General features: G+C 44.1%; 1 protein-coding gene across 28 annotated transcripts in view; it reads left to right on the forward strand.

Annotated features, from left to right (window-relative positions):
- LOC125408772 (myomegalin-like) overlaps nucleotides 1-20974 on the forward strand; it is a 211805-nt gene that overhangs the window by 130351 nt on the left and 60480 nt on the right. For 14 of the 28 annotated variants that reach the window (XR_015735366.1, XM_048447326.3, XM_087897716.1 and 11 more), the window contains exons 1-5: nucleotides 10039-11784; nucleotides 18769-18897; nucleotides 20077-20196; nucleotides 20401-20493; nucleotides 20602-20814. Coding sequence is in view for 27 of the 28 variants with exons in the window: in XM_048447326.3 (XP_048303283.3) it covers nucleotides 10675-11784; nucleotides 18769-18897; nucleotides 20077-20196; nucleotides 20401-20493; nucleotides 20602-20814 (1665 nt within the window). In the remaining variant the exon portion in view is untranslated. Of the gene's footprint in view, nucleotides 1-10037; nucleotides 11785-13098; nucleotides 13434-18768; nucleotides 18898-20076; nucleotides 20197-20400; nucleotides 20494-20601; nucleotides 20815-20974 lie in introns of those variants that run through there. The other 14 variants (XM_048447403.3, XM_048447446.3, XM_048447367.3 and 11 more) reach the window with 4 other exon arrangements.

Raw genomic sequence — 20974 nt, forward strand, 5'->3', positions numbered from 1 at the left:
CTCTGAATGCACACGGTGGAGAATGAGAACCTTGCAGGGATTCATGGCGTAGGCAGTGCCAGACAGCTTCATATAAGGAGTTGTTTTTTTGTTTTTTTTTAAAGAGCAGCTTTTCAGTTCCTCTTCCCAAACTGTGGCATGCTAAACTGGAGGCTTGTTTATAAACCTTCACCCAACCTTACTCTCTCCCAGTCATAACCTTCACTAGCAACAAGTCTCAGGAGAAAGGGTTCTCAGCTAAAGCAACCGTAGCTTTAATACTCACAGTTGCCAAGAAGGGGGAGAATTAGGGGGTTCCATACAGCTCGTCAGCAGTGCTTACATGCATTGCTGAGGTACTGAAAGTTGTAGAGAGAGAGGAACACGTGTATGAAGGTTAGTCTCTGTCCTTCGGAGGTTATCACCTATGAAAATCTCTTAAGGGGAAAAATAGAAGGCAACAGAGAAAGGAGGAATCACTGTGGACTGGGGTGAGCAGCCAAGATTTTGGTCTGTAAAGCTTGAAAAGGATTTAAGTAAGTGGAGACAAAAAGGGAAAACACTGGCTTATTCATTCAGTGCTTGCTTACTTACACCTAGGAAGATACTGTTCTAAATGCTTTAGGAGTGCTTGCTGTCCTGGTCCATTTAGGCTGTGTAACAAGATGCCATAGGCCGGGTAGTTTACAAACAAGAGAAACCCATTTCTCATAGAATGGGGCATAGGAAGGAAGCCCAGGACGAACGAGGGTGGCACGTGCAGCACGGATACACCAGACAAAGGGATCATTCACCTTCTCGCAGGACAGAGGCAGACAGTACAGGATTTCATCAAAGATACTCAGGCAAGCCAGTTTCTAACTTATGGGTTATTTCTTTCTGCAGTGCTCCATTTAATACCTCAGACCCCAGCGGAGTATAGGTAACTAAGACTGTGGGAGGCAAAAGTGTGGATAAGGTGCACTGTAGATGGGAGGGAGATGGTGGTCAGCCTTCCCTGCGGTAAATAACTTCAAGATTTTTTTTCAGCATGAAAAGATTGTATCATGTTTATTTTTTATGTGTTCTTTGAGAATTGCACACATATTCTGTTTTGGTCTTATCCACTCCCAGCTCCTCCCCTTCAATTCTTCCCAAATCCCTCTTGTTTCCCCTACCCAAGGTCATTCCTTCTCTTTCTTTTCTTACAACTCAGTGCTACCCAAATGCCTGTGTCTGACTTCCAGAGTGTGGTTAGCCTAGCAGGGTCACACCCCTAAAGAAAACAGACTTTGCCCCACAGCAGCCCCTCCCCCATTCAAGCTGGACTGCGAAGTTCACATTGACTGTCTTGAACTTGTGGTAGTCTTACACTGTGAGTTCATGGGGGCTGCAGTCCCATCATGTCTAGAAGACACGGTTTGACAGCAGCCCTCCCTACCTCTGCCTCTAACGGGCTCTCTGAGCCCCCTCCCATGATGCTTCTGAGCCTTGAGTGCAAAGGGTATGATAGAGTTGTTTCATAGGACTGAGCACTCCCACACTTAGTATGTATTTTGAATATGTATACATACATATACTGTCACTTTGAATATATTGTGTGTGTGTGTGTATACTCTCACTTTGATATATTGTGAGTCTCTGTATTAAATGCTGTCTACTGCCAAAAGAAACTTCTCTGATAAGGACTGAGAGCTGGTCTAATCTATGGTATGGAGGTAAGAATACTTAAAAGGTACTTTGACACTATGTTCAATTAACAAAAAATAATAGTAGGTCTACCCTTATAACCTATATGCTCCCCAACTTTTGTTTTTTTCCTGAAGCAGGGTCTCTTTATGTACCCCAGCTGTCCGATGCTCACGACTGTAGACCAGGCTGGCCTTGAACTCATAGAGATCTGCCTGCACCTTGGGCTATTTTATAAGCTGATCATTATTGTAGCTCAAAGAGTTCACAACTGGGTAGGACTGATGATCAATTTTCTCCCCTCAGCAACCTGTATGGCACACTTCCATTTTATGAAAGCTAGCCAGAAGGGGATACATCTATAGGTCAGTAGCAGCTTCTGTTTTTTCATGTCCTGTTATCAAAGTGTGCTGTGTCTTCAACAATAGGGTCTTACCATCAAAATGTGATGACATACTAATAATAATAGAAATAGCTTGCATTGCCTTGAGGATGTCTGTGACTTCCTTCTTCAACAACTTGAAAAAAGATATTTCACATCTGCTACTGAACTTTTGATTTGAAAACCTATGGCTTCTGGGAGGAGTAGTAACCCAGTGTAGGATAACTCCATTTAAACTTAAGACACACATACATATGAAAGACCTCCCCCCCCCCCCCCCCCCGTGTAGGGAGACTCTCACTCAAGTCTCGGGATAGCACGACCCTCCCCCCTGCCCCAGTAACTCACGAGAGACCGTCTTTGCTGCAATCACAGGAGGTTTATTTGACAGGACAGGAACCAGTGCACTGGGGTCGAGACTCATAACCCACACAGGGGAGGAGTTCAATCTCGAGTAACTGGAGTAACTGGGAGAAGGGGTTTTTATAGGAAGAAACCACAACCCAGTAATCCAAAATGGGCAGGGAGGGCGTCATTGAAAATTGTGAAAATACCAGTGATGATCACAAGGGGGCAACTCCCTGTTTCTCAAGATTATTTTCAAGATTATAATCTAAGTTTATCTTCAGCTAGTTCCTGAAACAGAGTCACTGAACCTAGATTTTTGGCTCTATTCTTCCTGCCAGAGGGGTCTGGATTCATCCAGGTCTTTCACATACACACAATTTTAATCTGTCTATCTATCTATCTATCTATCTATCTATCTATCTATCTATCTACCTACCTACCTATCTATCTATCTATCTATCTATCTATCTATCTATCTATCTATCTATCATCTATCTAAAGAAGCTTATAAAATAGGTTTCCATATGGCTTTTTCAAACATCCTTAGTTTTAATTATCCCTTCCCCCCAATACTTCTCTCTTTCTATTCTCCCAACCACTCCCCACTCCTGAAAGGGGTAACCTATTCTTTAGATACATACAAGCAGATATTAGATAGTATATTTATTATTTGCTTATATTGCAGAAGCCACTTAGGAGAGAAAGGGGCTATCTTGACTCGACTCAGTCAAGAGTACAGTTCATCGTGATGGGGAAGCCACGACATTAGGAGCTTGATGTGGCTGGTCACATTGTATCCCTCATCAGGAGGCAGAGAGTGGCGAACGCTAGTTTTCCCCTCACTCTCTCCTTTTCATTTAGTCCAATCTCCTAGCCCATGTAATAGTAGTTATTGTGGATCATTAACTAATCTAGATAATTCCTCAAAGGTGTGCCTGGAAGTCTGTCACCTCGGTGATTCTAGATCTTCTCAAGTTGACCATGTTGACCATCAAAGACAGGTAGTTGGGCATTTGAGGGATGAACTCAGGAATTTTTAGGGTAAAAAATATAAATTGGAAGCCACTGGTATAAGAGTGAGTCAAGAAGGATGACATTGGGAGAGTATGGGAAGTGGTTAAAGGTCCAGGGCTGAGCATCAACTGAACATGCACAAAAGACTGGTGGAGGGCTGGAGAAATGGCTCAGCGGTTAAGAGCACTGACTGCTCTTCCAGAGGACCAGAGTTCAATTCCCAGCACCCACATGGCAGCTCACAACTGAAAATCCAGTTCCAGGGGATCTGACACCTTCACACCAATGCACATAAAAGAAAAGATAAATAAATCGTAAAAATTAAAAAAAAAAAGACTGGTGGGTATGACACTTCCCACACAAATTCAGTTATATAAGAAACACGTTGCTTCCTGCAAATCAATTTAATATCGACCTAGTCCCTATCTCACTCAAGCTGCTAGAAAGTTGAGTTTCATCTATTTGCTGTTTTCTTTCTTCTCTATTCTGTTATGTGAAGGTTGAAGGTTCCTAGATTCTACCTGGTACCAAAGCATCAGGGGCACAACTCTGACTATTGGTTCACCAGTAACACGCTGTGGCAAGTTTGGTTTCAAAGGCAAGAATACAGGGCAGGAACTCAGGGCAGGAACCTGGAGGCAGCAACAGAAGCAGGCCATGGAGCATCCCTACTAACCGGCTTGCTCCTCATGGTTTGCTGGGTCTGCTTTCCTATAGCTCCCAGGACTACCAGTTCTGGAGTAGCACCACCCACAGTGAGTTGGTCCCTTGCACAATTATCATCAATCAAGAAAATGCACCACAGGCTGGCCCACAAGTCAGTCTGATGAGGACATTTCTTCAGTTGAAGTTCCCACTTCCCAAATGACTCTGGCTTCTTTCAAGTTGTCACAAAAGTAGGCAGCACAGACCCTCTGTTTTCTTTCATCCTCTGAGTTTGCATAAATGCATGCTTATTGGCTCACATATCACACAGACAGCAAGCCCCTCCACTCACTCTTAAGGTGACTCTCATACCTACCACACTGCCATTTCTATCCCAGAAGTTATTACTCTACACATAAATGGCCATAATGGTTTTTCTCTGCTCAGGTGTATGACATCATGTCCAAATTCTTTCGCTTTTGTCAATACTCTAACTAAATGCTACTTGCTAAGGTCCTGTGGATGAACAGTTGCAGAGAATTAGATGTATAGGGATGAATATGGATATCCAGCGATCCCCACCGTCTCCCTTCGCTTACAGGCGGACACTGCTCACCCCAGCTTCCAAGACTAATACTATCTTCTTTGGCTGGAAGCTTCCCTTTGTCCCTCCTTTCTGACAACTGTTTTGTGTGCTACTCCTGCTCCTTCAACCCTCTCAGTCCACCCTAGTCTCAGTCTTTTTCTCCCATAATGGATCGTGTTTGTACCATTTAGTTAGCCATTATTCTCAAATTACCTGTGTGTGAGGGCTCAGCAAAGTCAGAGCAAAGTTTGCATAAATTCATGTTGACTGGCTCATATATTTAATACATACTTGAAGTTTTATTTATAAAACTATGGTTATTTAATAACTTATTGAGAAAGGATCTGATGTTTACTATCTTATCTTGAATTCCACTAAAATGCATAACCACAATCTGTAGACATATTGGAAGTCTCCTTCTTTTTAAGCCCAAGTTTTCAAATACTACTTAATTAGTGGAAAGCACCATGGTTTCTTATTTCCAGCATATGGAGATCATGTACCAGTTTGTGTGTTATCACTAAGTCTAAGTGATTTTACTTGGACACTCTCTTCCCCCTCCTCTTCTTCTCCAACTTCTTCTTCCTCTTCCTCTTTCTGTCTGTTTCATCTTATATGCCTGAATCGTTTTTGCAGTGGAGAAGAGCTTTGATTAATTAGAACAGTTAGGGCAATGGAACCCAGTACAGCTGGTTTGGAACATGGGGGTTTCCCGCCTCTCATTCCTTTGGAAACTCCCTCCCAAGCCCAAATTAGATGTTAGAAACAGCTTTATTGCCATACAGTGGGTACAAAAGTGATGGTGGTTCCAAGAGAAACCTCTCAGACCTAAACAGCAAAATAAATCAGACAAAAGGCTACCACAGTAATACTTGTCCAGCACAATGGGAGTATACTTCTCCCTCCTTCCATTTTTTTCTTGTCTAATTTTTTGTGACAGGGTTGCCCCCTGTAGCCTAGACTGACATAGAACTCACATTGTAAGCACAGGCTGGCCTTGAGAGTGCCAATGCCATCTTCCTGCCCCAACCTCAAGAGTGCTTGGATAATATGCTGGCATGAGCCACCATTCCCAACTACGGTATCATTTTTTAAATTCAACATTAATTTTGTGAGTAGTTTTTTGATAGATTTTTTTTTCATTTAACTTTTCGTCTAACTTCTGGCCTTTTTTTCTTTCAAAAATTATTTTATTTTTATGTGCATGCAAGTTTTGCCTGCATGTATATACATGTACCGCATGTGTGCAGTGCCCATGGAGATAAGAGAAGGCTGTGAGCCACCATGGAGGTGGCTGGGTCCTCTCCGAGAGCAGTGCAGGCTCTTAACGCGAAGCCATTTCTCTAGCCCTGTGGAACTTCTGATACTCTTACTGAGTCTTTTCTGAACCTAGCTTAGCAGTTCTGGTTCCTTGACTTTCAAAGAAAGTTCTCAGAGAGCAGCAGCAGTGAGACTGGGGAATTTGTGAGGAGGTCCAAGCAAGCGATGTGTATTTTAATAGCTGCACCGCACCTCACTATGAGGGATATTAAAGTCTGAAAACTGGTGTCTTTTAAAACTTCATATTGTCTATTAGGAATCTAAGGACCAGGTGTGAGTGACCTAACCTAATGTTAGCCACCTAAGGAGTGACTCCGAAGTTACTAGACGCTGTGAGAATGCCCACCAGCCATTTTCATTGTTTCTTTTCTTCTTTCCTTTCTTTTTTGGAGATAAGATCTTAAGGTAGTCAAGGCTAGCCTCCTACTCACTAGGTACCTGAGGATTACCTTGTACTCCTCTGCCCCTCTGGCCTGTGCATCCCCCTCCCCCCCCAGCTAGGATAGTTATAAGGAGCTTCCACACCCACTTTGTTATCATTCCATTATCTTTAGGACAAATTACTGATATAGCCCAGTGACAACTCCATATGAAACCCATTCTCAAATTTTCTATTACGTGCATTCAGTAAGTTTTAGAATAAACCATCCAATATTAAATCATCAAAACAAAATCTTCAATCTCACCTTAATCACATACACTGCTTCAGTCTTAAATGTATGGGACACCCATGTAGGGAACTGTGGCTTCTCAAGTTCATATTAAACAAGACTAGACTTTTTTTCATTTACAATTGGGCCATTTACAGAATGTCTTCCAGGCTGTGTTTTATCTCCCCAATTTTCAATTTTCAAAGCTATTCTGTGCTAAAATGGAGATTGTTTTCTGCTAAAAGCATTTAGGCAATGCATATCTAGATATTCATTTTACTACCATATGCTAACATCAAATCTACAGTTCTAATTGCTCAGTTTCTTAAGCATTGGAAGCTGCACAAAGCCATGTATCCATCATTCAAGACATGACAGGGAAAATCTTTACTGCCCCCAGAAAATGTCTTTGTCTTCTGTCTTAGGGTTACTATTGTTGTGATGAAACACCATGACCAAAAGCAAACTGGGGAGGAAAAGGTTTATGTGGCTTAACACATCACTGTTCATCATTGAAGGAAGTCAGGACAGGATCTCTAAGGACAGGAACCTGGAGGCAGGAGCTGATGCAGAGGCCATGGAAGGCTGCTGCTTACTGACTTGCTCCCATGGCTTGCTCAATCTGCTTCCCTACAGCACCTACTGGCTCCACCCACAATGGGCTGGGCCCTCACAAACTAATCACTAGTTAAGAAAATGCCCTAAGGTCTGCCTACAGCCAGATTTTATGGAGGCATTTTCTCAATTTAGGATCCTTCTTCTCTGATAACTCTAGAGTATTCAAAGTTCACATAAAACTAGCCAGCACACTGTCCTTTGAAATTAATTTTCATTCTCTCAAACTGAAACCATTCCTAACTTTTATCACAATAAATGTATTTTTCCTTTATTTTTCTTCAAATGAATCATACAACATGTTCCATTTATATGTGACTTTTTCATTACCAATTTTTGGGATTCATGCATGGAGTACACATCAGAGCCTATTTTTTTTCATGGGTGGGTAGTGCTGCATTGTACAAACACACAAGAACATGCTCATCCTATCTTGTTCTAGATAGGGTCTCACTATGTAGCCCTGGCTAGCCTGGAACTTGAAATATAGACTCAAGCTCACAGAGATCTCCTTTCCAAGTGCTGGGATTAAAGGTATGTGCCCCCAACCTGGCACCCTACCTTGTTTTTAAGAAACTATTTTTTTTCTTATCTCAGAGTGTTACAAATTTATTATAAAAAATTATAGAATCCAAATGAGGGAAAAGGAACGTTAGTATTCATTTTCAGGCCCAGATACAACCATTATTAGCTTGTATTTCCCTATTTGAGCCTTTGTCTGTATTGAGTTGCCCTGTGTATGTCATGCCCGTTACAAGCATTTCCCTTCAGTTTCAAGTCTTATGGCCTAGATCTAAATAGAACTGGTATGTTAAGTTGACATAGCCTTTGGCTTCACCTATGGGATCTTTTCTAAATTTAAAATTAGGGCGGGAGATGACCCAGCTGTTATGAGTACTTGTAGCTCTTGCCGAGGATGTGAACTGAGTGCCCAGCACCCATATGGCTCATAACCATGTGGAACTGAAGTTCCAGGGAAACCGACTCCGTCTTCTGAACTTCCCTGCATGCATGTGCATGCACCAGGCACATACATGGTTCATATACATGCATGCATATACATACATGCAAAATATTCATGCACATACAGTTTTTTAAGCTAAAAAAGTCTTAAAAGAAAATATTTAAAGAAAAAAACCCAGAAAATTAAAGGTGATACTTAAATATTCATTGGTCTAAATTCAAACGATTCATAGTCTATAGAATAATGCCTTCAATTCGTTCCTTCCACTCTACTTTCCTTTCAAGGAGCCACTGTTAACTACTAGTTGTGATGAAGATGACGATATGGGTCATAAAAGGCTAAACTTATTGCAATGTTTTATTTTTAAACTTTAACCTTCAAGTTTTGTTATCTGTACAGCATTACCTTTTGACCATATGACTTTAAACACCAGTGGTCACGTTAGGGTTAGTTCTGGCCTGAAATGAATATATTTTTCAATGTAATTTTGGAGCATTTTCACTAGGAGGGGGTAGAGCACTCTCTGCTTGTCCATCAGGAGGGGTGAGTCCAGAGACTATTGTAGATTTCAGATTGTGGCTCAGTTTCTTTCTTTATTTTTTTCAAATTTATTTATTTTTATTTTATGGTGCCACTGGTGTTTTGCCTGCATGTTTGTCTGATCTTGGAGTTACAGTTGTGAGCTGCCATGTGGGTGCTGGGAATTGAACCCAGGTCCTCTGGAAGAGCAGTCATATACTCTTAACCACTGAGCCATCTCTCCAGCCCCACGGCTCAGTTTCTTATGACTTCCAAGCTCACATGCCTAGAGGATGCCTAGAGGACTGCAGCTGTTTCCGTGGAATCCCATTTCCTGGTCTCGACTAGAGGATCAGAATACGTGTCTGCAGATGACATTATATATGCAAAGGTATGCTGCAGACAAAGCTCCAGGATTTTGTTTATGTAACTAAAATAATTATAATAGCCCCGATCTCACAACACTAGAATTTAAAAATCGTTAGGGACCTGAGTTCAAGCGATCGCTGGGGATAGGATTCCTCCTCTGCTGTTTGCCTCTCAAGCCAGGAAGTGAATTCGCACCCTCAACAGTTTTGTGTTACCTGCAACCCATCCAGTCGGTGCTCCAGGTTCCCTTCCTTTGCGTGTGAGATTAAGTTCACCGAGGTGGGGGACTTAACTGTGGCGTAGGAAAACCGGGTACTAACGACGTCAATGAATTTCCAGCCCTAATGCTGAAGTACTTGAACTGAAAACATTCTCAAAGAAGCGTCTGTCTCCCTTCCCCATTTTGAAAAGGAGCAGTCTACCAGAACCAGAACGAAAATTTGTGATAATGTCCTCTCAGGAGGCCTCAAGCAAAGCTCTTTCTCTTGTTATCTTTAAAATCGTGATTATCAGTTGCAGACACCAGGAGTTTGCAGGACTCACTCTCCGGTGCTAGCCTCGTGCGCCATCCTTTTCCCCCTCCCCACTCCATAAAAGGACTAAACACCTAGCCACCCATCCCCCTACACCAGTGGGGGAAACACTGGTCTCCTTTCTTAGAACCATACAATAGTAGGAAAGGTTCAACCTTAGCTTGGCCTCGGCAAACTCGCTCTACCTGTCCCTTCCTCCTCTAGTTATCAGGCCCTCCCCACCCACCTTTGCCGCCCGGGTCCTTCTGACCCCAGAGCGAGACAGAATTAGGAGAGGAGGTGGGGTGGAGGCCGAAGGCGGCGGCGCAGCGGTACCTAGTGGCACCGCCTGGCCACATCCACAGTGTACGTGGCACTGGTTATGGACGGACAGGGAGGGGACTGGGCTTTCTCCTCCCTGGGAGGAGCCTCAAGGCACCCAGCAGAGGAGGGAGATTCCTTGAAGGGACAGGGCGTGCGTCCGGTGAGATCTTATCAGAGTAAAGCAGCCCAGGCACTGGCCTGGTACCTGGCTTTCCACTCTCACCTCGGAGCGAAGTCGGCGTTACCGGGACAGCGGGAGAAACTGGATAGAGGGCGGGGGCGATGTGTTCGCCAGCCCGCATGCGTGGAGCCACAATGGTCGGACTACAACTCCCAGAGGAGTCACGCGGAGGCCGCCTACCCCGGCGCCATCTTGAAATCTGATGCCTCATCGCCCGGGCTTTGCGTCAGCCCTGAGCCGCCACTGCTGTCCGGGAGCCCAGCCTGCCCGCCTGGGAGGACGTAGAGGACACGGCTGCCCGCGGCAGAGACAGCTGGAGGGGCCTTGGCAGCGTCCGCGCTCAGCTCGCACCCTGTCACTCAGCATCCCCCCCCCCCCCGGCGTTCTGTGCCCGCCCCCTGCCCGAGGGGCGGGGCTGGTCGTGTGGTACCCAGAGCCTGCGCGCTCTGAAGTGCGCCCCTACCCAGTGAGGACCCCGAGCAGGGCCATGCCAGCCACAGACGATCAAGGTGGGAAGAGGAACGCATCCCAGAGCCAGTGAGCAGCCCACCGCTGTGACCGTTACAGAGAAGAAGCTCGGCACCCTCCCGGAGTAAAGATGAAAGAGATTTGCAGGATCTGTGCCCGGGAGCTGTGTGGAAACCAGCGGCGTTGGATCTTCCATACCGCTTCCAAGCTCAACCTCCAGGTTCTGCTTTCGTACGTCCTAGGCAAAGATGTCACTCGTGATGGCAAAGCCGAGTTTGCTTGCAGCAAGTGTGCTTTCATGCTCGATCGCATATATCGATTCGATACTGTTATCGCCAGGATCGAAGCCCTTTCTCTTGAGCGCTTGCAGAAACTGCTGCTGGAAAAGGATCGCCTCAAGTTCTGCATCGCCAGTATGTATCGGAAGAATAACGACGACTCTGGCGAGGAGATCAAGGCGGGAACTGGGACGGTTGACATTTCCAACTTACCAGATATGAGGTACTCTGCGCTGCTCCAGGAAGACTTTGCTTATTCAGGGTTTGAGTGCTGGGTAGAAAATGAGGATCAGATTCAGGAGTCACACAGCTGTCATGGTTCTGAAGGCCCCGGAAATCGACCCAGGAGATGCCGTGGTTGTGCAGCGTTGCGGGTTGCGGATTCTGACTATGAAGCCATTTGTAAGGTGCCTCGAAAAGTGGCCAGAAGTATTTCTTACGCCCTCTCTAGCAGGTGCTCTACGAGCATTTGCACCGAAGAACCGGCATTGTCAGAGGTTGGGCCGCCTGACTTACCAAGCACAAAAGTAGCCCCGGATGGGGAAAGCATGGAGGAAGGGACCCCGGGCTCCTCTGTGGAATCTTTGGATGCTAGTGTCCAGGCTAGTCCTCCACAACAGAAGGATGAGGAAGCAGAGAGAAGTGCGAAGGAACTTCTAAAGTGTGACTATTGTTCGGATGAACAGGCTCCACAGCATTTCTGTAACCACAAACTGGAGCTAGCTCTCAGCATGATTAAAGGTCTTGAATATAAGCCCCTTCAGAGTCCCCGAGGGAGCAAGCTTCCAATTCCAGTGAAATCCAGCCCACTTGGAGCCAAGCCTGGCCATATCATGACAAATGGAGTTAGTTCCAGTTTCCTTAACAGGCCCTTGACACCTGTGAGTTATTCCTTGGAGTTTGCGGACCTGCTGGAGCTATGGGATGATCTCTATGAAGAGTATTTGCCACTCCAAATCCAGGTATACACACCGACTGCTGCGTGTGGCGCCCTCCTGACGATCCACCCATAGACTTCTCATGGCGTGATTAGCTTCAGGAGAATAATGTTCTAGGCTTGAAAAAAACTAATCATTAAGCCCATTTTGGCTATACTTTTTGCTCATGCCCATTTAGTAAACGTGGTGTACACTTAGATAAGTTGCTTTTTCATAAACCTTTTGAGCATTATCTGTTGATTTTTCCATTGTTAAAAATTGCATCTCTTTCACGTGCCAAAAGAGAAAGATTCTTCTCCTGCAGAAAGAAGACATTCCGTCTCGCCTTTGGCACCCCAATCTCCCCCTGCCCTTGATTTCTGCCATTCTTTAGATTTGTGAATGACTTCTTCCATTGTCTTTCTGTAAGAGAGTTAGGTTCCTGGCCGTTCTCCTGTTGAGCTCGTCAGCACCCAGGTGCCTCAAATGATTCCTGCATAGGGTTAAGCCTATTACTCTGTCAAAAGAACACCTGGACAAGGTTTGCTGTGATTAACAGTCATTTGAGAGTTAATGGTGACTTGTTCATGCACGATCTTTGGGAAGGCAAATGTTGTCACTCATAAGGTTATTGTGAAAACTGCACAGACAGCTTTTCTACTGAGCCCTACTGGAAGACAGTTGTTAGTAAGAAAGGGACCCACTCACCCTGCTCTTGACTTTCTTAGTGATTGGAGAATGACAGTTGAACTTAATTTGAGCTATTCGTGTCCGCTTAACTGATTTCAGACCACCCTTTTAAATCCAGCTATTTACAGGGACTGATAGGTGCTACTCTGTTTCCATAGCAACACTAAATACTAGATTCAATAACTTTGTTAAACATCCTTAGCATATTGGCAAAGGTGGACCATCTAGAAGTCACTGGGAACCTTAGTCCTCAGTCAACAGGGTTCAGAAACTTTCAGCAGTCTGGTAATGAGTGAAGTTGAGATTCCATTTAAATGGGACTTTTGAGGCATAGTTAGGCAGCATGTAAAATTTGTATACTAATAAAAACTTTAGCAGAAAGCATAAAAATGTTTTAAAATTTATGGAAAACAATGCCTTCCTTTGTGTCAAAGTGTTAATCATTACATGCCTAGCACCTGGGTGCTTCCTTCTTTTCTTTAATGGAGCCTCATTTCTGTTTAGCTCAAACAGTATTTCCGTGACCAGACATAAATGCCACAAATTAAACATGGTATTCCCATATTTGGATCTGAAAATAGGCTGGTCACGATGAGGAAATAAGTTGTGTTTGCCTCTCAGCTATGGCCAATACTGCAGCAAGTGGAACACCTGAAGGATTCCATGGAAAACAAAAATATGTTTACTCCATATTTAATTGAAAAATACCTTTCTTTGGTATTTTGCCTGGACTTAGCCAATTTTGGAACTGGGAAGGGTTTTCAAGAGCATCCCTCAGTTAGGAACGTTGGGAAGCTATTGTTTAAGTAAGAGCTTTTGCAGAGCCAAAGATCCCTCACCGTTTTCAGCAGGACTTTTTAATTCTGTATATTTAATCACATCGCCTGAATCACATTAACTTAACCTGTTTTTAACCAAGAACCTGCTTTCCACACCCCAAGGATTTCACGGAGGTCTGGGGAGGAGGTTTCTGAAAAGAAATCTGAATGAGTGTGTAAACCATGGTAAGTGTAACCCTTTATCACAGTAACTGTGGTTGTCAGAGCTTTAAACTAGTGGGATCCGACCTTCCTGTTGAATCAGGGCCTTATTCTATGCTATATGGAGAATAAGACATTGGGAGGTGAGAAAATGGCTTTGAGCTTCAAGAAAGAGTGTTTCATTACTATGTTTTTTCTAATAAGTAAAGGTGTAAGGCAAAATAGTTACCACGAGCTCAATGTGTTTGTAAACAAAATATGTATTTTATTCTAGCCCTTTGATCTATTGACTAAGTCTAATTGACTTTTAATCTCCTTAAGGGCTGTTGTGCTGTAGGGTAGAAAAAAGCCAGGTGGGGCAAGGACAGATGGGCTTTTATCTGTTTCTCTGAGCACACGTAGGAAGAATAAAACATTCTTGTTAGTTCTCTTTTTGCTTTGTAGATGCAAGAACCTGGAGAGCAAACTTTTTTCTACCTTAGGAAGGAAACCTGAGTGCCTTCTGCTTAGTCATTTTGATTCTTTTGTTTTAATCCTCCACTTAACCCTTTGTATGTGTATTAACTGTCAGCTTGAAAGCTCTTCCTGATGACTCTGCTTCCCTCCCATCCCCACCCTTACATCTCCTTCCTTAGATTAAGATAAGCAGCAACAGTATATTTCTCTTGCTTACTGATACTATGCAAATCCTTTATTTGCCTTCTGTGAGCACAGGCTCTTCAGATAATCTGCAGAAAGATTTGACTTGTTCTGGGTAGTAATTTCCTCCTTTATTGTCTGGCCCCGAAGTAGAAAAGTTATGCTGAGGGGGTGTGGTCCCTTAGTAAACCCCAATTCTCAGAGCTCTGAGCCACTTAGAGGCTCTTTTCTGCCCAAATTCAAAGTGAGCACACCTTTGCTTCAAACCTGACAATGTCAAGATCTGCTCCTTTGGGACGTTTGTGAATTTGTCCCATTGCACCTTCGGGAAATAGAGACTTCAGACCCTAGTCAAAGCTTAGGCCTTTGATTTTCCATGAGCTGATGGTTCTTGTTTGCCTCTGATGATTACCCACAGGATAGAAAATTAGAGCAGTTTGAGATCTGTGACTCTATTAGGATTAGAACATGCCAGAAAAAATGCTGCTCATGCAGAGGTAAGAACAACTTTTAGCCTGGTGTTGTATATACTAAGCCTGGACATCGCTCTCCTTTTTCAGGTCAGTAAAGCATGCCTACTTACTCTACCTTGAAAGTGATTAATGATTAATGTGGAAGGACAATGTGGTTAGGTCATGGTCTTAGAAGCCAAGTATCTGGGAATGACCCTAATGTTACTCAGCTGACGATCACTGACATCGGACTCTGTAGAATCTTCTCAGGACCCATAAGTTTATGTACTTGGTACTTCATAGGAACTTAGTATACATTCCTGACTCAGAGGAATTTACCAAATGCCCCTTGGGCTTCTCTGAAAAGGTTTTTTTTTTTTTTAAAAAAAAAAACTTCTGTCAAAAAATAAATTATGAAGAAAGGAGAAACAAACACCTCCCATGTTTTAAATAAGTCATTTACAGAATCAGAAGTTACCTGTGATTCAGGCTGAGACAGTTCACAGGAGAGGCAGATTCCTTGCCTGTGGCAGTCTTCCACTTCAAAGCTGCTGCTCCTGTATCCTTGTGTTTATGGACACAGAGGCATAGAAACCACATTTACCTGAGTATAAATGAGAACATATAGATAAAATGATCTTGTTTTTCAGAGGGCCGCTAAAGGATCAGAACACTGCCCGGGGAGTAGGAGACAGGCCTGTTTTAGTTTGGCTTTGTTCTTTATTGGTCTTATTCATCAAACACAAACCTTCGATCCCTAAAGTGTTCCTGACGGTTTGTGGTGAGAAATGACTTCATAGTAATAAAAGCTGCGTCACCAACTGCAATTTAGTTTCCCTTGGACACTTGTTGGTCTTTTTGGTCACTTGGATAGCTTAGCCTACCTTGTGTGGCTTTCCTTGTATGGAGAGTGGAATGAAAGCTGGTTAGTCTATTGCTTCCTTCAGAGCCCCAAGCTCTCTGATTTAAAGTGGATAAATAGGACTGCCTTCCTCCCATTTTAATATTGGAACTACTCCCTGCTACCCAGCACTAGAGATTTAGGCATTGAGCCTGAGGTCTTGTGCAGGCTAGGTAAACATACCAGCTGGACTGTACTTACACTTAGCTTCTTCTATTCTGCTTGCTACGGCTGAGATTTCAGGGTTGTAGTGGACATTACTGGAAAGTTCTTTTTCACCGAGGAAACAATAAGCCAGGTCTTATAGAGGCAACATTGTCTCTATAATGACAATGTGTGTCCGTTAGAATTGGCAGTATCTATTTCAGTCATCTCTTGTGGTATGTAGATGACATAATTCATATTGCTTCAGGGGAGGCAGCTTGTAGTCACAGCAAGTATCTCAAGTATTTCTGGGAGCCGTCATCCTTGCTGCTTCTCCCGCCCCCAGTTGTCTGGAGCAGCAGCACGTTAACTGCACCAGAGCCGTCCACTTCTCTCCTCTGCTGCTGTCTTTATAATCCAGCCACCTTTCTGACTCATCTTTCTTTCTGCTGGGCCTTTCTAACCGTCCATCCCCACTGAGCAGCTGGAGCAAACTGTTGGAAAGCACTGCATCCAGGACTGGGGACAGAGCTGCACAAGGCCCTAGGTTTGATACCCAGTCCCACCAAAAATAAAACGAGAGTGCATGAAATACTGCAGACAGTTCTCATTATAGTGTCGATGAATCCAGCTTGATTATCCCCGCTGTACAGGAGTGTAAGACCTGGGTTGTGCCTCCCTTAACACTTGACCCTGTTACTCCTCCCTTTGTCCAGGATGTTCTAAGAAGGCCACCACAGGCCCGTATCCCTCCTGTGCACTTGATCTGTGACTAATCTGAGTTGAAATGTGCTCTAAGTGTAAAATTGACCTCAGATTTCAAATACTTAAAATTTACATTTGTAATATTTTAAAATGTTAGCTTTAACAAATTGTCAAAACTAAGTTCACTTTTTTAAAAAAAAATTTATTCAGGGAAGCTATGAGAAAATAAAAAATTACCCATGTGGTTCTCATTGTGTTTCCCTTGGGTTGTATCCTTCTAGACATATATGCCTTTCTTTTCCCGGACTCAAATTCCATCAGCTGTTCCCTCTACCTGGCTTGATGCTTTGTTGTTTTTAGAATGACTGGCTTCTTCCCCCTTCAGGTATCCATTTGGTTCTCAAAAGGAGCCCTCCTCTAGTTGATATAAATTAACAGTCAGCAATTCTCTGTAGTCCTTTCCTGAGGACCTGCCACCAGCTGATACTCTGTACTTCCGTGTTTATTATGTAGCCAGCAAATCCAAGTGCTGCAAAATCTGCTTCAAGAGAAGTCACAGTGTTTCTCCTCCAACATGGCCTCTGCTTCTTAGTGCTCAACAGACGTGTATTGACGGAGTAGATGAAGTTAATGAGCTGTACTAAGAGGCAACCAGGGCAAATGGGCCCATTTCCCTCCCATTTCTTCTTAAAGCAAGCATTGAAGCCCAGCTTCTAGAGGACGCTCTCAGAAGTCTGTACTGTTTTATGAGTCATTCCGTCAACGTTCAGAACTCTTATGGTTGTTTTTATTTCCTGCCATGTGTTTATGTTTGAGACTATATCTTAGTACCTCTTTAACCATCTCACCGTTTAGGATTTTAGGATTTTGTTTTATCAATTTATTTAGTGGGGATAAAATAGCCTTTTAATGAGCTGTTCAGAAATAGCTGTGGGCTTATGAGTAAGGTAATAAAACATCCTTATTTGTACCTGTTTTTCCTGACAGAATTAATCGCACCCTTTTAATTCTTAGCAGTGGTTTAAAACTGGGTGTGGTGCTGCAGGCTTGTAATCTTAGCAGTTGAGAAGCTGAAGCAAAGTTGTGAACTGAAGCCAGACTGGGTTATGAGATCCTCTCAAAACAAACAAACAAGCAAACAAACAAACAAACAAACAACCCTGCTGGTGTGAGTGGCCCTTTATAGGTTTCCCTCTGCTTAGAAAAGTAATGAAGTCGATATTTCGTATCCATTGGCCCTACCCATTCCTCCCATGTACCAGTAACAATCTTCCTCACTCGCCATAGCCCGCTGCGAGCATCTCATCCTTTTCAGGTCTAGGTAAGTTTTGTCTCAGCCAAGAACCCTTTTTATATGCCCTGTCAAAAATAGTCTTCCGGATTGACCACTACCTCAACAGACCAAGACTGTTGGATCCGAGAACGAAACGTTTGCCTGAACTGTACTCCCCCCTGAACCTCACACAGCGTTCTGTGTTTTATAGTGTTAGAAATGTAATAAGCTGCCCTGCGGAAACAGAAAATGCCTGACTTCCTCCACTTAGGCCCTCGCAGGAAGATATTTAAAGTCATCTGTAACCCCAGGCCCTGGAAGGTGGTAAAGTTTAAAGGTGTGACGGAAAGATAGCAGTTCTTTCCTTCCCCTGATGAGAAAGGGGCTGGTGGGGAAAGGAGGATTTAATGCCATGAATTCCTTAGGTATCCAGTATTTTAGCTCATCGTGATCTTCAGGTAGAGTTTGATGGGTAGTCCACCTTACACTCTCTAAGACTGAGATTCTTAGAAAGTACATGTCCTTCCAGACTGTTATGGTTATGTTGGGAAAATTTTTATTTTCCTCCTTCATTTTTAGTGACTTTGATTTATAGAGGCAAAACAAGAACAAAAACCTCCCATGCTTCCTCACCTGGATTTAACTGCTGTTTTGCCACATTTTGCTTTGCAAACAAGTGAGAATTATTAATAGTTTTAGATTTTTCCATTTACTGTAGATATTCTCACACGTATTTCTTAAGGACAAGGATGTCTCTTTTCAGCTGTAGAGTAAGGAGATTTGGTGGCCAGAAATGCTGTTTCCTATTGTATGGCCCACATTTTAAAAGGGCTACACATTTTCTAACAGTGAAAACAGGCTTGTTATAGGGTAGGTAATTGGAATATAACTTTGACCCTTCAGTGCCTTTGTTAATTTCCTAGTTAAAACAAATATTTGATTGTCATAACCCTGTCCATTTTTAAGTACCCTCTTCTCTTTCAATTCTGCGTTATTCGCTTTCCCCGACCAAGCAGTGTCTGTGAGAACGGGCAGAGTGGGGACAACAAGGAGCCTGGTAGGGGTGGCAGTTTCAGATGCCTGGAAGCCATAGCTGCTGCACAGATCACCAGGTGACTTCCTGAAGACAGTCCTGCTGCTTGCTGAGAGTGTTCTCGGAAAAAGGAGGCCCAGTTTGAATATGAAAATCGAATGGGTTACTGACCGCATTCACTCAGTGTGATTTGTCTCCCTGCTTCCTCCTAGCCCCATCCTGTAAAGTTACCTAAGCAACAAAAGCTGGACTCAGACGGGACCGCCGTAACCCAGCCTGTTACTGACTCCCGCTTGGAAGAGCTCCAGGAGAAAGTGCAGCAAACAGAGGCCACCAACAAGGTATGGGCAGAACTGGCTCCAGCCCAGCTCCATCATCCTGCGTAAGACTTGGGAGATGAATGCTGTGGCATCCCCAGTTCTCAGGGGGTATAGTTCATCTAAAAGGATAGTTGTACACTTGTATCTTTATGTCCTTTCTTGTATGTGTATGTGTGAGTTGCATGTATACAGTAGGTATGCATTTGGTTGCACATGTGCGCGTGTGTGGACCAGAGGTCAGTCTCAGGAGTTGTTCCCCAAGAGCTGTCTACCTTGAGCTATTTGGGAGACATCGTCTTACTCTGGGACCCAGGGCTTGAAAATTAGGCTAGGTTGGCTGGCCGGCAAGCTCAGGGACTCATCTGTTTCCACCTTCCCAGAGTTAGGATTGCAAGCACGCACCTTCCAAGCCTGGCTTCTTATGTGGCTGCTAGGTTCAAGCTCAGGTCCTCATAGCTTGCTCAGCCCTTTCCTTTGCTTCTTATCAGGGTTTTAATTTGTTCCGTACATACCTCAATTTCTGATGCCATCTAGGAGTGAGATTAGACCATCTATGTAATCCTTAACTCCATGGTAAGGCTTTGAGACCGGAAGCTTGTGCTTTTGATTTTAGTGTAACTTCTTTTTTTTTAATATTTATTTATTATGTATACAGTATTCTGTCTGTGTGTATGCCTGAAGCCCAGTAGAGGGCACCAGATCTCATTACAGATGGTTGTGAGCCACCATGTGGTTGCTGGGAATTGAACTCAGGACCTTTGGAAGAGCAGGCAGTGCTCTTAACTGCTGAGCCATCTCTCCAGCCCTAGTGTAATTTTTTATTCCTCTATATAACTCATAGATTTTAATGTCTGCCTGCAAGGCAGTTGTCCCAACGGGGCTCCTGAATCCCTGCTATAGTGTGCTCATCCTATGCTAGATTGCAGGCACTCCTTGGTTCTGTGGAGGGGCCGAAAGAATAGTGTGGCTGTCAGCATGGGGAGTGCACAGTGCATGGCACTGAAGTGTGTGAGCAGTGAGGGAAGCAGTTCACATCTGTGCCTCTCTTCATAGTCAGACTCTCATGCTTCCCGTGTATGAGAAGGAAATAGGACAGCATGCCCTAAGACTTTCTCGAAACCCGAGATGGTCAGGACAGGTTGCTGGCCCTCGAGGTTAAAAGCCACCAAGGAGTTAACAGAGTTTCTCTGCTGAATTCAGATTCTTGAAGAGAAACTGAATGAAATGAGCTATGAACTAAAGTCTGCGCAGGAGTCATCTCAGAAGCAAGATGTGACGATTCAAAGCCTCAAGGAATCGCTAAAAAGCAAGCAAAGTGAGGTAAAATGTTATATGGTCACAGACCCGTGGGAAATAGTTCATCTCGTTTGTAGAAGTCTCCTCTGTCAGATTATCAAGCCTTATCATGGGAAACGGTCCCCTTAGGTATTTGGAATGATTCGGTTACTAGCATCTGTACAGGAGCGATAATGTCATTTATGTGCAGTTTGCTAACACGGGAGTGCTATCCTCTCTCGCTTTCAGACCGAGGAGCTGTACCAGGTGATTGACGGTCAAAATGGCACAATGGCAAAGCTTCGAGAAATGCTGCACCAAAGCCAGCTCGGACAGCTCCACGTATGTGAGGGCCTGAGGGCCGTAGGCGGGGCTGGAGTCCCCTGGGTTGCGCAGTTCTCTCAGGACTTTTCCTCCTTGTGATTGTGATTAGGATTCTGCTCTTTTCAGGGCTCAGAGGGCGGTGCCCCAAGTCAGCACCAGGTGGCCCTGCTTGACCTTCAGAGTGCCCTGTTCTGCAGCCAGCTCGAAGTCCAGAAGCTCCAGAGGCTGCTGCGTCAGAAGGAGCTACAACTGGCTGACGTCAAGCGATGCATGCAGTTTGTCGAGGCTGCGGCCCAGGAGAGAGAGCAACAGAAGGAAGCTTCTTGGAAACACAACCAGGTAAATCATTGACCGGTTTATTGCTCCCAACGCCGTCTTTGCCTGGCAGGACGGTTTATGCTGAACCTGAACCCTTGAGTCATTTGCTCGTCTAGTTTAGTTCAGTATTTGTTGCCCCTGGGTCATGTACTAGGCGAGCAGACTGTGTCCTGGAAGCACA

This window comes from Myodes glareolus, chromosome 17 (genome assembly GCF_982192425.1).
Source record: "Myodes glareolus chromosome 17, mMyoGla1.1, whole genome shotgun sequence".
NCBI classification, from domain to species: domain Eukaryota; kingdom Metazoa; phylum Chordata; class Mammalia; order Rodentia; family Cricetidae; genus Myodes; species Myodes glareolus.